Here is a 15,711-nt window from a genome sequence, read left to right on the forward strand (position 1 = left end):
TCTGCAGCACAGTGGTTCTCAACAAGAAGCAACCTCCCGCCCCGACGCCACGATGTTCCCACGCAGGGGACATTTGGCAATGTCTGGAGACACTTTTCGTTATCAAGACTGGGGAGAGCTGCTGGGCAGGGGCCAGGAATGCTGCTAATCTCCTCCAAAGCACAAGACAAGAACAACCTGGCTCCAAATGTCAAGGGGGCCAAGATGGAGAACCTGCTCTCCCCCCAGCCCCTTTTCTGGGTAACGTGACAGCTCTGCACTCCCTACTTCCTCTCCTGTCTTTCCAACCCATTCTGCAGACAGCAGCTGAAAAGACCCTTGAAAAAGCCAGCTCTGACCTGACCAGCCCTCTCTAGTGGCCTCCTCTAATTGGGAAGGCCCCACATACACTCAGCCCTGCCCCTCTGTTCTCTCAAGGTCCTTGCTTTCTCGTCACCCACACTATCCAGCCACAGACGCTGATCTTCTCGCAATTTCTTGAAAGTAGCAAATATCTTCCCGTCTGGTGTCTCCACCTGGAACTTTCCCTACACCACACTTTCTTAACCTCGCTCCTCCCGAAACCTTCCCTGAACCCCCACACTGTTCCAATGCCCTCGATATACCCTGTCACCCCAAACTTTATTTTTTCTTAAAATGACTTACCACAATCCATAACAAGAATTTTTTGTCTGCAATTTACTTTAAATCGCTGATTACAATTGTGCAGCTGCACAGGTGTGGGTGTGGTTACTGGGTTCACACCTGTCTCGCTCAGTCCAACATAGAACACATGGAGTTCTCACCCCCATGAGAACACAGAGCCCGTCTGTATGACTGCACAGTACCTGGCACACAGTAGAATGAGCACATGATTGAATGAATTCTTAAAATAAATGAACAAACAAATGACGAAGTTGTGGGCATAAACCTGTCCATGAGACCTGCTCACTTTCAGAGGAACACTGAATAAATCCTGACCACAGTGGAGGAAGGAGAAAAGGATGGCTGGCACCTTGCATGTGGGCAGGAGGTGGGATCCAAAACAGAGGGCACAGATGGGGAGCAGCAGCAGGGATAGAGCCATGAAGACTAAGGTCAAGCAGGAGAAGGAAATAACTCCAGATTCCTGAGCACCGAAGCCCCATGGTCAAAGGAGATTTGTTCCTCCAGGGAGCCTCACCACAGGAGCAAGGTGGAAGGGAAAGCAAGGAAGGGACCAGAACTCAGTAATCTCAAATTAAAGGCTTGTCCTCTGACACAGGTAAAAATGTAGGGGTAATGAACAGGAGGAAACTGGTTACAAAATGAAAGTAAATGTTAAACACCACCCACTACTTATCGATGAAATCATTCACTACAGGCTGAAAATGCTAAAATGCTAAAAAGCAAGATCCTCGTATTCAACAATAGAAAAATTGATTTGATGAAAAATCATTTGATTAAGCAAATGAATGCACATCAATTCAAGCGCATGTTCTGAGTCAGCATACAGCCATTATAGTTATAATTATGACTACACATTAATATGGAAAGGTACTGTAATGATTAAAAAAAAATCAGTAAACCAAAAATTTTCTAGGTTGTAACCATAACAATTTTCATGCACATGCACCACAACCGGTAGAAACTCAATACAAATACTTGGACCCTGGATCAGAGTGGTAGGAAAAAAATGATTTTCATTTCTGCTACTGTTGCATTTCTGCAACACTGTGCTACTGCTCCATTTCTGCAACTGTTGCAATGTACTGTGGACACTGTAAATGGAGGTGGAAAGTCAAAGAAACAAGTGCATCCATCCAGACTGCTCCAGGCTCAGTCTTGCGCACATGGGTGGTATCATTCCCCGCAGAGAGAGCGAGAAGAATCCGAGGAAGCAGCCCAGAAGACTGTGGGATGCTGCAGCACCTGGTGAGCTATTGTCTCTCAGCCAGGTTGCGGAACTCTCTGCAGAGCCACAGTCCAGCAAGCAGTGTAATGAAATTGGGAGCATTTTGACCCACAGGTTTGCTAAGAGCAAGCCATAAAAATATTTTTTTCACCTTTCTCTTTTCTTCTGCTGCTGCTTCTTTTTTGACATGAGTGATGACTTCACTTACAAGTGTCTCATCATCTGTGTATGGGGCAAACTTGTCAAATCACAACAGTCTACAGTATCAAGCAGCTGAGGGCAGGCGGCCCAGGTGAACCCAGCCCCGAGGCTGCACCAACTCTGACCCCATGTCCTCCTGCCCTGCCCCAGCCAGCAAGGACTACCAGCAATCACCTAGGAGAAAGAATGGAACGGCTTCTCTCTTAGAGCACCCAGAAGGAACCCTCCCTGCTGACACCTTGATTTTAGACTTCTAATCTCCAGAACTGTGAGAGAATAAATCTCTGCTGTTTTAAGCTACCAAATTTATGCTATTTGGTAGCTGCAGCAATCCTAGGAGACCCATATAACTTCCAAGTTTGGATAGTTACCCTCCCCCGCCTTGACTCTGGGACCTCTCTGTCTTCTCTGTGTCAGTAGGAGGACTTTCCAGAAGGCCTGGCCTGGTGATTCCTGTCACGGCTGGCTCCGCCTGAGCTGCCAGCCCTCAGCTGCCCGACAGTCTGGTTCGACAAGTCTGTCCCACCCAGGAGTAACATGACCTTGAAGGTCCCCTGCCAAACCATTGCATCCTTGTCCGCAGGAATGATGAGAAACTTACAAGTCACATCCTAACTCCCACCCATGGCATTCCTAGACCAATTAACACAATCAAACCCCCCCCTCCACCTCAAGATAAAGAAAGTAAAATATTTTATCACTTGCTCTTAGTAAATCTTTCTGTCTGAATATGCTTCCCAATTTCTTTAAGCTGCTGCATGCTAGTCTGTGATGGCCCCGATACTTCCTTGTCTGGTTCACTCCAGGACCAGATTCATCCGGGCAGAGACCTGAACTCACCAGAGTTCTCTCCTCCTTAGCTAACTTGGCCAACAATCCTGCACCAACGTAAGCCAAGATTACAAAAGCACGTAGTTTCTGAAAGAGATGAAATGTCTCCCTTGCCACGCAACATCGCGGAGGAGTAGTTCAACCCTACGAAGTGTAGAATGTCATGGAATCACAGACAGACCAGGGCGCCAGCAGAAAACCAAGTCCAGACAGTCACATTTAACAGAAATGACCCAGATGAATGACATGCAGATTCATCATCTAGGAGGCACATCCCACTAGCCTTGATCATGACTTTCACAGGACTTTAGAGCATTTGGAAATCCAGGAGCCTCAGAGCAAACCAGATGGAACAAGGTCCTTGCCGTAAACAGGGAGGGTCAGCCAAGCACCGCTTATGAAAATGAAAACCAGAAACCATTTAAGTGCCCTCAAATAGAAAACTGATGAAAGAAGTTATAATACAACCATGAGGTAATATGTAACCTTGAAACACATGTTCTTGAAAAACAATTAAGGACGTATGGAAATAAACGTAGCCAATGAGCATTGTAAAAGTGTGGGTGTGTATACACACAGGAATATATACTACACAGACTTAATACACAGAGATACATGAGTATATTTAAGATGACGCTAAATGAGAAGAAAACACAATTACAAAGACAGAAATGCTAACAGTGTAATCTCTGGGAGGAAAGGTGATAAATCATTCTCATTTTTCTTAATTAATTTTTTGGTATTTTCTATTTTTCCAACCCGATCACATATTAATTTTAAAACTGAGGGCAAGGACATAATAAATGCCTGCTTTGATTAACACAACTAACAGGACTTCATATCTTTATGGAAATGCTGAACACATACAGAGGAAGGGGCTAAGTGAGGAGCTGCTGTTACCACAAGTGAGGTGGCAGGTGGGCCAAAAGTTACTGGGTAGAACCCAATTTCCTCATCTGAAAGCAAATCTTATCATATCTGATCCTTACTTGTCACCCTCCCTAATACATTCACACTATTTTTCGTGAGGACAATAAAATTCTAAATGTACAAATTTTTTGAGTACCAGTGTGGACCCCAGATGCTGGCTTGGAAATAAATAGACAAAAAGCAGTGAAAATTTCTCATAAGGAAGAATTTGGAATAAGACATAAAGCAAGCAAGTATGCTTCATTTCAAGCCAGGAAATTATTTTTAAAGAAATTAAAAATGTGCCTCTTGGAGGGCAAAATTCACTCATCAACTGTATTTCCTGAGATTACAGAATAGCTTGTTTCCAACATAATTCCTTTCTAAGAGGCCAGATGGAAACGGCACTATGAGATGGTTAGAGTGGGAAGAGGCAGGGAAGCCTGCTCCCCAGGGACAGTTCCCCGGAAGGAAGACAAACCCTCACACATTTGTGTGCCAACTTCAGCATGGGGTGGTCCAGATTCAATTAATCTTCACCCCCATCCAATCCACAGGGCAGTGGCGAAACTTGCCTGAGCGCCAGGGGCCTAAGGCTTGTCTGGACAATGCAAGAAACACAGAAAACTAATGATAATATTTTCATAATAAACTTAACAGGAGACACAGGGGAAGAACACTAAAGACTGGGAAGGAGCAGCGTTTTTCAGTTGTGGGTTGAAATCCATTAGCCGCTCATGAAATAAATTTAGTGCCTGTCAACCAGCAGTTTTTTCAGTGAAATACATTAGTCTAGCACAGACTAAAGGAGACTAGAATAGAGCAGAAAATGCCAGAATGCATCACGTGGAGTAAGTGAAAATGTTTTCATGAACCATTTTCAGCTTCATATACACGACACACACATATACACACATGTGTGCACACACATGCATACACATATACCATACACACACACACACACACACACTCACTGAGTAAGAATCCATTTCTTACTGTGGATTATGGTCAAAGCTTCCTTCTACAGAAAACTCTGGAATTCTCCGGCCTTACTTGTCATCCTCCCTAACACAGCACAGAGAACAACAGACTGCATGGGCAGTCTTTTCCAGGGTCGTCCCACAGGGAAGGTATGAAATATTTATGGAATTGAGTGTAAATTTCAATGCCTGTGACAACCGACTGCAAAGCCCCAAACGCCCCAATCCAGCATTGCCATCCATTGCCATTTCTTGAGTGGTCAAGAAACAGAACCACCTACTGCCGACACGCGAGGCCACCACCCAGCTCTCCCTCTCCCTGAAGCCTCGTGACCACCGCTTCTAACGCTCTCAGTTCTTCTCCCTTTCAGACTTCCAACTTTTGTGGCATATCATCAACGTTTTTTAATTGTTTTATGCATGTACATAGACTATTTCCACTTAGATGGGAAGCTCTGCAAGGAATAACATCTACCTCTTTCCAGCCAGAACTGACCCATGATCCACTGATGTGGACGGCGGGTACAGGCCCTGTTTCTGAACACCATGGGATAGCTGGTGCTCAGCAACACTGCCGCTAAGGAAGCTGAATGGGGAAGAGGTTCTGGAACCGGGCAAGTGAAGCTTAAACCAGCGCTGGACCCCAACCTTCCTGTGTTGCCTTGGGAAGGTTAATTAACATCTCTGGGCCTCAGTGTCTTGGTCTAAAAGCACTGATGGTATCGACTTAATAGGGTCATTGTAAGGACCAAATAAGTTGGAAACAGGAAATACTCTGAACAGTAAACATCCGCTATTGTTATTCTAGCACTTGGAGCCAACGCTTATTTCCATCAGCCACGGGTGCGGGGAGTCGACCCTCGAGCGGCTTCGGAACACGAGGTGTGCGGCGTCTGCGGGGGAGGCGAAGGCCAGGAAACCGGTCGGGTGACCGTGACCTGCCTGGGTGGCGGACAGCCCAGTCCGACCCCTTTCTCCCGGCAGCTGGAGAGGATCACAGCTTTTGAGAAAAGGCAACTTATCGCCAGATGCGAATTTTAGGAAAACGCTGAAATAGATGCCCGGAGATTTTCTGCCGTAATTTCAGCCGGAGGCACTGAGGACCGGCGCAAGCACAGCGGGTCACGACACTGGGACAGGGGACAGCTGAGGGAAGAGCGGCCACAGAAGGGACTCACGAGGCTTCGAGATGCCACATGGGAGGTGCCACGGGGACGGACAGGCCACAATCGCACGGGCGGAGCAGGGAGAAGAACCGGAGGGCGGCGGCGACGGGGACAAGGACCTTCCCACAGGGCGGGAGACAGAGAGAGAAGCCGGTGGCGAGGCGGACCCGCAACGCGCAGTCGCGGTTGTCAGAACTCCGGGCCCGGCCGTGGGCAAAGGGAAGCGGCGGCCTGAGATGCAGACAGGTGAGCAAGACGGGGAGGAAACGGTGATGGGGGAGAGGACGGCGGGGACCTCAGCACAGGCCGAGGGTCGCAGTGTGGGGTGGAAGGAAGGGGGAAGGGAGAGTGACGCAGGGGCGCTCCGAGGTGGGGGCTGGAGAAGCTGCCGGAAACAGCTGCTGAGGTCAAGTCAACAGGAATGTAAAAAGAATTTAAGTGAAATAGTGGAGCGTGGTAAAAAACGGCAGGTAATGCCTCGAAAAATTAAACATACGATTACCACAGGACCCAGCGAGTCCACATCCGGTCACACCCCGGAGAGAACGGAGAGCGAGATGCCGGCGCGCGCCCGTCCACGCGGCGTCGCTCACCGCGGCGGGGAGGCGGAAGCAGCCCAGGCACCCGCCCGAGCATGCGCGCGCGAGCGCGGCAGACACGCTCGGTGGACGTTACCTTGAACAAGCGGGGCATCCTGACACACGCCGCGACTGGGAGAAACGGGAAGACTTGATGCGCAGTAAACGACGCCGACCGCCGAAGGTGAACGCCGAAGGTGGACGCCGCCTGACGGCACCACACGGCGGGCGCAGGGTGGTCCGCCGCCAGACACAGCCGGAACCGGAACCGAGACCCGGCGCTGGGGGGGGAGGGGCTGCGCGCGTTTAACGGACAGAGACGCAGTCTGAGGAGACTAAAACTTCTGAAGATGGATGGTGGCGGCTCCTGTGTAGCGATGCGACCGTACTTAATGCCACTGAACGGCACACTTAGAAATGGTTAAAATGGGACATTTCATGTTATTTCACCACAAAAAAAAATTTTTTTAAGTGTTTGGCTGTGTCCCTGAGGCTGCCGGGCATTAAGTGAGGGGCATAAGGCGGCACAGACGGGTGTCTCCAGAAACACCTGGACGCCGCAGAGCCGGAGCCTGGGAAGGAGAGGCGACCTGCGGGGCCACCGGGCAGAGAGCAGCCAGGGAGGCTGCGTCCACACCCCCACTGGGGTTTCCTCTCCCACCTGACATGAAAACTTGCCCTGCTGCCCTCCATTTGTGTGCTTTCTCACTTCAGTCACCCTGGTAAAAACTTTGTCGCAAAGTCGAATAGAAAACAGTGCTGTTGAAAAAGTCTAGTCTGAGGCCACGTGTATCCGGCAATAAATTACCATCTGAAACAACTCCTGCTCTCCTTTCACCGAGGCAGACTCCCGTGGCTGACTCTCATCTGCAAAGTGAACGTAAGGGCTGGGTTCAGTTCTGAGAAGGTGACAACAGCGCAGGGGCTCTCTCGGACAGGGAACACGCGTCAGGTCGCCCGGAATAAAGGCAAGAAGGCAAGAGGGCACACAGATAATCCCAGAAGTCAAACAGCCAACAAGGGCCGCCCTTGGGGAAAAAACATTTAAACCCTAAGAAATGCCACACTCGGAAAAATCCTTTCTCTACAGAAGACAACTCACTGTATGTCCACTCTAACACGGCGAAACTGAAAGAGTTAAAACGACACAAAAACCAGAGTCCCCTGGGAATCCTTAAACCTCTGAAGGTGAGAGAGCACCGATCGTGAAATAATATGATACCAAATTAGTAGCAAGGGAAGCAACACGTCAAATAAAACACTGTGCATCTGTCTCGCAGATGTAAGGTTTGCATCAATGCATGAACGTCACTGAATTTGCTGGTGTCTTATAATAAAACACCCACTGAAGAAAGGTCTTCCCGTCTCCAGTCACTAAATAATTTGACTTCAAGGGAGGTAGGCAGACACAAGTCAAGCCCAATCAAATTTAATAATGTAAGAATATATTTAGCAATCTAAAATTACTTCTGGGCTCAAAACTTCCTGTAATTTTTATCTATTCTTACACTATAGGCGTCTGTTTTTCTAAAATGCCACTGAATTCAGTAGTAAAAGTACCAAACGCATAGCAAATTTTAACCTTGGAACAATAAAGCAGCTTTAGGAAATATCAAGTTGCCAAAATAATTCATCTAAACTTTAACATATGCACCACATACATTTCTTTCTCTATAGGTCACCAATTGTTAAAACAAATTCATGTAAAGATCAAGAAATAATAGTGAAGAATCCAATGGCTCTACCAGACAGCTGCACCACCTGGAGATGAAAGGTAAGTTCTGACATGATTCATGCCTAGTTACGCTGGTTTCCTTGGTCACAGCAACCATGAGACACGTCTCAGCACACAGACATCTTTGTTCCGGGGCATATGGCAAAGCTTTAAGGCTGGGAAATGACTTGCACAAAACACTTTTAAGACAATGCCATAAGGATGCTTCCTGAAATTATATATTAAAAAAACATTAAAAGAGGAAAGTAGGAATAGAAGCATCTACCATGAGCAGTTGAGAGAAAGGTACAAGTTAATCATTCGGAAGATTCTTATTCTTTGAAGGCGTTAGCACAGGCAGCAAACTGCACAGCTCCTGCTGCAACACGTCAGCCCCACGAACACAGCCATAATGGGGGTGCACAGGAGTGTGAGGTCCTGGGGCTGCTCCTTGTGCCCTCCCTACACTCCACCTCCTGGGCACCTCCACACCAGGGTGTGTCCTGGAGAACACTCAGGCCTCGCAGGCGTGGAAGTCATCTTCCTTGCAGGGGACAACAGGGCAAGATAAGGTCATCCAAAATGGGGAGAAGTGAGGGAGGACAAGAATGCTAGATCCTCACTGTACTGCACAGCCAAAGATCCACTGAAGGACAAAGATACAGCACCACTTGCAGGTGTAGCCTGAGGTCTGACTGATGGCGAGGCACCATCAGCCTCAGCCTCCCCATCCTCTCGGATGAGGAGATGCCCTCACAAATGAGGTGTAAAACATGATTCTCATCAATTCTCCCAAACCTCTCTTTGCCAATGAGCAGAGATAAGCAATGAAAATATGTAAGAGTACCTAAGGAGAAAGAAAAAAGGAATTTCACTGCACATGGAACATGAGTCTGTTGACTACAAAAGAGACTCCTGGGCTTCCCACTCAAGGTCTTTGCAGGGTGTAGTCCTCTCAGCTGGCGGGGGGAAGCCCTTCATCTACTTGATACAAAGTTACACACAGGTGGGAGGAATAAACTCCGGTGTTCTATAACACTGTAAGGTGAATGTGGTTAACAATAATTTATTGTATATTTTCAAAAAGCTGGAAGAGAGGATTTTGAATGTTCACAACACAAAGCAACAATAAATGTTCAAGGTGATAGACATGCTAAGTACCTTAATCACTACACATTGTATACATGTGTGCAAAATCACTTTGTATCCCCTAAATATGTATAGTTATTACGTGCCAACTGAAAATTAAAAAAAATTTATAAAGAAAGTACAGCTGTTGAAATCAAATGAGATGTCTGATATTAACAACTACAGCATCTTGGGCATGTTGATGAACTTCAGTGAAAATCCTACCATAAATGTCTGCTCTGCATGTGGTCAGTGCTTACCTTGACCCGGACGGTCTGGTCCGACAAGCTGCTCATCATGTCATTGATGGATCTGAACAGCTGCAGCAGAGAGTCCACAAAGTCGGCCTCTCCTTTGTTTTCATATAGTCTGCAAAGAAACACATGAAACTGTGGCATCTGGCAGAGAATGCTTAACACTTTTTTTTTTTTTTTTTTTTTTTTGAGACAGAGTCTCACTTTTGTTGCCCTGGCTAGAGTGAGTGCCGTGGCGTCAGCCTAGCTCACAGCAACCTCAGACTCCTGGGCTCAAGCGATCCTTCTGCCTCAGCCTCCCAAGTAGCTGGGACTACAGGCATGTGCTACCAGGCCCGGCTAATTTTTTCTATATATTTTTAGTTGTCTCCATGATTAATTTCTTTCTACTTTTAGTAGAGACGGGGTCTGGCTCTTGCTCAGGCTGGTCTCAAACTCCTGAGCTCAAACGATCCGCCCGCCTCGGCCTCTCAGAGTGCTAGGATTACAGGCGTGAGCGGCCTGCTTAACACTTTTTGATCCTGTGTCTGGAGCCATCAGTGGAACTGCCTGGGTGACAAGTTAGAAGGTGAGCCCGTTTCCTCAGCATCCATGAAACATGGAAGGCAATTTGGCAATCAGATTAGTCTAGACCATTCAACTGTGGAGCCTCCACATTAAAGAAGCTGATTCTTAATGATACTATTGTTTTTTTTTTCCATTGTAACATACTACATTTTATTAATATAAATCTGAAGGACACAGAAAACACAAAGAAAGGAAGAGATTAAGGCAGGAGGAGACAGAGGGAGGAAGAGAAGGAAGGAAGAAGGATGAGAAATTCAGCATTAATCCCAACCCACAAAAATTACAGTTAATATTTGGTATGTTTTCTGCCAGTGTTTTTAAACCCATAGAGTCAGAAATTGACAATCACAAAGACACTTCATCGCCTACACTTACCATGATCTTATAATCATTTAAAAATGATATTCTATTAATAATAGTAAATTCAGAATTACTTTATTTCAAAGTAATGATACTATACATATTCATTCATCTTAGAAATAGTGGTAGCAAAAATTTTCACAAGATGGTGCATATTCAATAAATGGATAATAAGAAAGTTGTACATTGGTTATGTGCATGCTAATATGTTATTAATTGTAAGTAGCTTTCATCTATAAATTATTTATTAGCAGTTACTTCAAGTTGCTGTGTTACTAAAAAGCAATGTATTTGCATTTTAGAAGATTAAGACTCAGATGTTTTATTAATAGACTATTTTCTGCCTAATTAAAAGTATACCATACCTGAAAACTTGTGTACAATGGAAAATTTTGTAAACTAAGTGATAATTAATTACCCTAGAGGTAATCTTATATGTAAATGAGTTCTACTGTACAGCAACGAATTCTGTGTAAAATGGGAAATTGCAACCTAGTGTACCTATTTTGTAAATAAGGGTTTTCAAATAGGGGTTTGCTTAAATGATGTGCCAAACAATTAAAATTACAGAGGACTGAACTTCTGATTGTAGGTGGCATAGAAAACATTTGGCAGACTGGTGCAAGGCTTGGTTGGGTGGCTTCAATCATGCAATCATTTTTCCCCTCAGGGCACTTGCTAATTCCTGAAGCTGCATGGGGTGGAGGACTAAAATCCAAAATCAAAACCTCTATAAAGCAGAGTAAAGAATTTTTATCAGTTGTCAAAGAAAATGACTAAAGTTTGGAAAATGCCAGAGACGGAGTCCCAGGTAACACAGCAGAATCTCAAGTTGAAAATCATGGAAAGGCAGGAACAAATTAAATGTAGACTGAGGTTTACCAAGGCTAAAGCACAGCCTTGACTGAGTAGTCTCTGGTTAGAGTAAGGTGGTCAGCCCCACTTCCTCTGCCTAGAAGAAGGCAGGAAAATTATCTGTTAAAGAAGATCATCACATCCTCTGAAGTTTCTACAAATTTACATACAAACAGTCCTGCCTCCAAACAAAAATTATTAAACTCAGCAAAAAGCCAAACCATAGGACCAAGTAAAAGAGGAAAAATAAGACAACAGAAACAGACCCATGAGTGATCAAGATATTATAGTTTGCTACCTAGTACACCAAAATAACTGAAATTATTATATTCTAAAATAGAAAATAGAAAGATAGAAATATGAAAAATAGAAAAATGGGAAAAATAAAAGGTGAAATGAAATTTTTTAGTAGAGAAATGAATCTATAAAAAAGAATCAAGTGGAAATTCTAAAACTATGAAATATACTATCTAGCATTAAGAATCCATTATATGGGTTAACTAGAGTAGACACAGCAAGAGACAGAATTAGTGAAATGGAAGACAATTCACCGAAAGATAACATAAGTACAGAGGAAGAAAATATAGACAAGAGTGTTAGGAATATGTGGGCACAATGAAGAAATCAAATATACATATAACTGACGTGCCAGAAGAAAAGGAGGGAGATGATGGGGCGAAGGTAACATTAGAATGGATAATGGCCACACTTTTCCAAAACTGATAAAAGACATCAATCCAAAAATTCAAAAATCCAATGTAGAATAAATGAAAAGCAAAGCATTCCTATGCAACCCATAGTAAGACTGTCAGCTGCCACAGGAAAAGAGACAAACTGTAAAAGCAGCCAGAGAAGAAGATACCATTTACCTCAAAGATGTGACAGCCAAGTCTGAAAGCTGACGTCTCACCAAGAGAACAGAATAACTTCTGGAGGAAAAAAACAACTCCAACCTAGAATGCTATAGTAAATAAAAATATCCCTCAAACACACAGATGAAATACATCATTTTCATACAAACAAAGCCCGTAGCTGGCCTAGACTAAAAGAAATTCTACAGGGCATTCTTTGGACCCAGGGAAATGACCCCAGAGGGAAATGTGGAATTGAAGGACGAAAAACAACAAAAAATATAAAACACATCAAATAAATACTAACTGTACAAAATAATAGTAATGTTTTATGGAGTTTAAAATATATGTAGAATTGAAATGTATGACAACAGCAACATATAAGAGAAGAAAGAGAAAATGAAGCTAAAGTGTGCTATTTTCCTAGCCATGTCTGGCATTCTTAGGGGAGTAGTAACAGTGACAATTTTAATTACTCTATAACAAGTCCAACATGCATGTTACCATCACTATGATAATAGTTATAAGAGTAGTAAAAGAATGTTTAACTAATATGTCAAAAAGTAGAAAGTGGGATGATAAGAAACAAAGTTTAATAGATGCAAAAGAAGGCAAAAAGGGAAGAAAAGGGGAACATAACGCAGATGGGTAAAAGAGAAAACTAAGGGACTGATGACAGATATAAATCCAACACATTACGTAATTACATTATAGGTAAATGAACGAAACACTCACTTAAAAAGATTGCCCGACTGTATGAAATAAAAATACAGCTACATGCTATAAATAAGAGACATACATTTAATATAAAGACACAGGTTGAAAATAAAAGAATGAAAAAAAGAATTCCATGTAAACACTAATCAAAAGATAAAGAGAAACTTTTCAAGTTCATTGAGGAGTAAGTCCACAAGAAAGACATCACAATTATAAATCTGTGTGCCCCCACACAGCTTCAAAATCTATAAAGCATAATTAATAAATCTTTATGTATTATTTTCAAAATTCTACTAAGAACCTGTCAAGGATGAAAATTTAATAATCAGTTTCCCTGCTGCCAACCAACGTGTTTAGAACATATAAATGGTTGATAGCCTTTTACAGTGATCCCTTTGAAGCGTCTTTCTGTTACAAATGATCATTGGGGAAGTCTCTAGAATCTCACCTCTTGGATTTATCAAATACACCAGGAAGAGTCACTTGTTTGACTCACCTTGAGGTGGAGGAAAGTCTGGCAAGAAAAGAACTCAAGAGACTATTGATAAATAGATGAATAAGAGCTACTCATTCCTTGCTCTATTTAAATAAGTATTCATTAACAAGGAATGATAGGATATTTGTCTATTAACTACATTCTATTTTGTGACCCAGGGAATGATAGCAAAAAGATCTGCACAATTTATTCATGATCAATAACTAATTATTCACAGAGCTAACACCAGATGACAGGCAGGAACTCTACAAAGCACAGGGAAGACAGAAGAGGAGCTGAGCAATAAGTAGATTTAGTAATTGGATTCGGAAGGTCTGATGCAGGATGTCTTGTTTTCTGGCTTTCTAGTTAATGTGATCCGCCCACACACGAAATACAGACAAACAAAAACCAGCAGAGAAGCGCCCCTGGCTGTCAAGAACCTCTCAGTGGGTTCCCCGGGAACCAAATGTCTGTGGGCCAGAGCTTTTAAACTGCTGTTCTCGTTTCGAAACATAATAAGCTTTCTAAACAAAACAGAAAGTATGGAACTGCATAGCAAAAAAGATAGTAAGATAACTATGATAAGCTTCCATATCTTCATCTTGAAATTTCACCTCTTTGTTCTTTGGAAGAATAATTACTGTCAAGTATCCTGGAATTTAACAAAGCTACTGCATTATAGGAAAACACAGCAGACCATTTTGAAAGAGGCAGAAAAATAAAAGATCTCAAAACTTTAGAACAACTGCAAAAAGAAAAACACACTTGTCAATTCCAGCTGTGAGCACAATTGTTTTTCTCCCAAGGTAAATAAATGTGTTGCAGGTAAGAAAATGAGAGCCCTAGTTTGTTTTCTTGCCCACCTCTCAGAACACCACACAGGAAACCTGCTTAGACTCGTCAAGGATCAAACATTCTAGACATTTGCGTGGGACACAGGACTTCTTTTTCGTTAAGTTGTCTATACAAGGTAGAAATAGGATTTCATCTAAAATTAAAGCCTTTGATGTCACAGATGAAGAAGTATCAAGTGACATGTTATGGCAGGACAATGGGGAGTTAGAGTGAGGACAAAGGGAGACATTAGGACAAAACTTCAGCCCTTCTGTCTGTGATTCTAAGGGCATGAATTTTTTCTTACTAAAAAAATCTGTAAGACACTAAAACATCTTCTCAACAGTTTTAGACTACAGATTTAAATTTAATAAGTTATTATCATATCCACACAATGCAGCTACAACTGTGTTCTATGTTTTGAAAAGGAATACTACTTCCTTCTTCCCCCTCAAGAACTATAGGAGGCAGCCAAGAGCACACTTAGAAAACATTTAGAGAAAAAATTAAGTCAAACTATTAATGTCTGGGATATAGTCAGGGCTCAAAAGCACATTAAGTATTTATGGATGAAGGAAGAAGCAATGGAGGGAGGGAAGGGAGAAAGAAAGGGTCTAGGACAGGAGGAAGGGAGGGAGAGAAGAAAGGGGCTGGGGAGAAGAGAGAAAGAGAGGAAGAGAGGGAGGAAAGGACAAGGGTCTTCAACATCACCATGATCGCTGCACCATGTGGTTAGACAGGGTCAGGAATGCACACACAGCAGTCTTGGAGGCTTAGGAAGCCTGATGGCATTTTAGCAATTTTTGCGACTCAGCTTCTGACCACTTTGTGTCCTTGACAGTTTCAGCTCTTTTGACAAACAAGTTATCCCAGCAAAGCTCACATAATGCCTGGCTTCTGCTGGGTCCACACCAGGACAAAGGCAGGCTGAGGGGCCATGGGCTGTGCCATGATGCCAGGGACCAGGACAAAGGCATTCCTGAGGACTTTAACCCAGAACACTTCCTAGTCCAGCACAATCGTCAGCTAAGCACTTCAGCCCATTTCTATGCAACCCAACAGGACTGAATCACATCTGTGAGTCACTTAGGGCTCCAATGACTTAAAGCCAAAGAGAAACTGACAGTAGTCTCAGAGTGACCCCCAAACTAACGGGGAAGAAAGTCTCTGCAGAGCCTACAGTTAAGTAGGAGTTTGTAACCTGGAATGAGTTAGGGAAGTTCTGAGCTCTCAGACAACAGACATTCTGGGTTAAAAGTACAAGGAAGAGACCGGTGTGATGGTTCATGCATGTAATCTCAGCACTTTGGGAGGCCACAGTGGAAGGACTGCTTGAGGCCAGGAGCTTAAGACCAGCCTGGGCAACATACTGAGACCCCATCTCTAAAAAATTTTTTTTTTTTTTTAAATTAGCC

General features: G+C 43.7%; 1 protein-coding gene across 1 annotated transcript in view; it reads right to left on the reverse strand.

The window, feature by feature from the left end:
* Positions 1 to 15,711, reverse strand: part of DOCK1 (dedicator of cytokinesis 1) — a 484,728-nt gene that overhangs the window by 344,606 nt on the left and 124,411 nt on the right. Inside the window, exon 23 of the mRNA XM_012655364.1 lies at positions 9,641 to 9,749. Within this exon, the coding sequence (XP_012510818.1) occupies positions 9,641 to 9,749 (109 nt within the window). The remainder of the gene's footprint in view (positions 1 to 9,640; positions 9,750 to 15,711) is intronic.

The sequence above is a fragment of the Propithecus coquereli genome, unplaced genomic scaffold (assembly GCF_000956105.1).
Source record: "Propithecus coquereli isolate 6110/MARCELLA unplaced genomic scaffold, Pcoq_1.0 Scaffold473, whole genome shotgun sequence".
Classification (NCBI taxonomy): domain Eukaryota; kingdom Metazoa; phylum Chordata; class Mammalia; order Primates; family Indriidae; genus Propithecus; species Propithecus coquereli.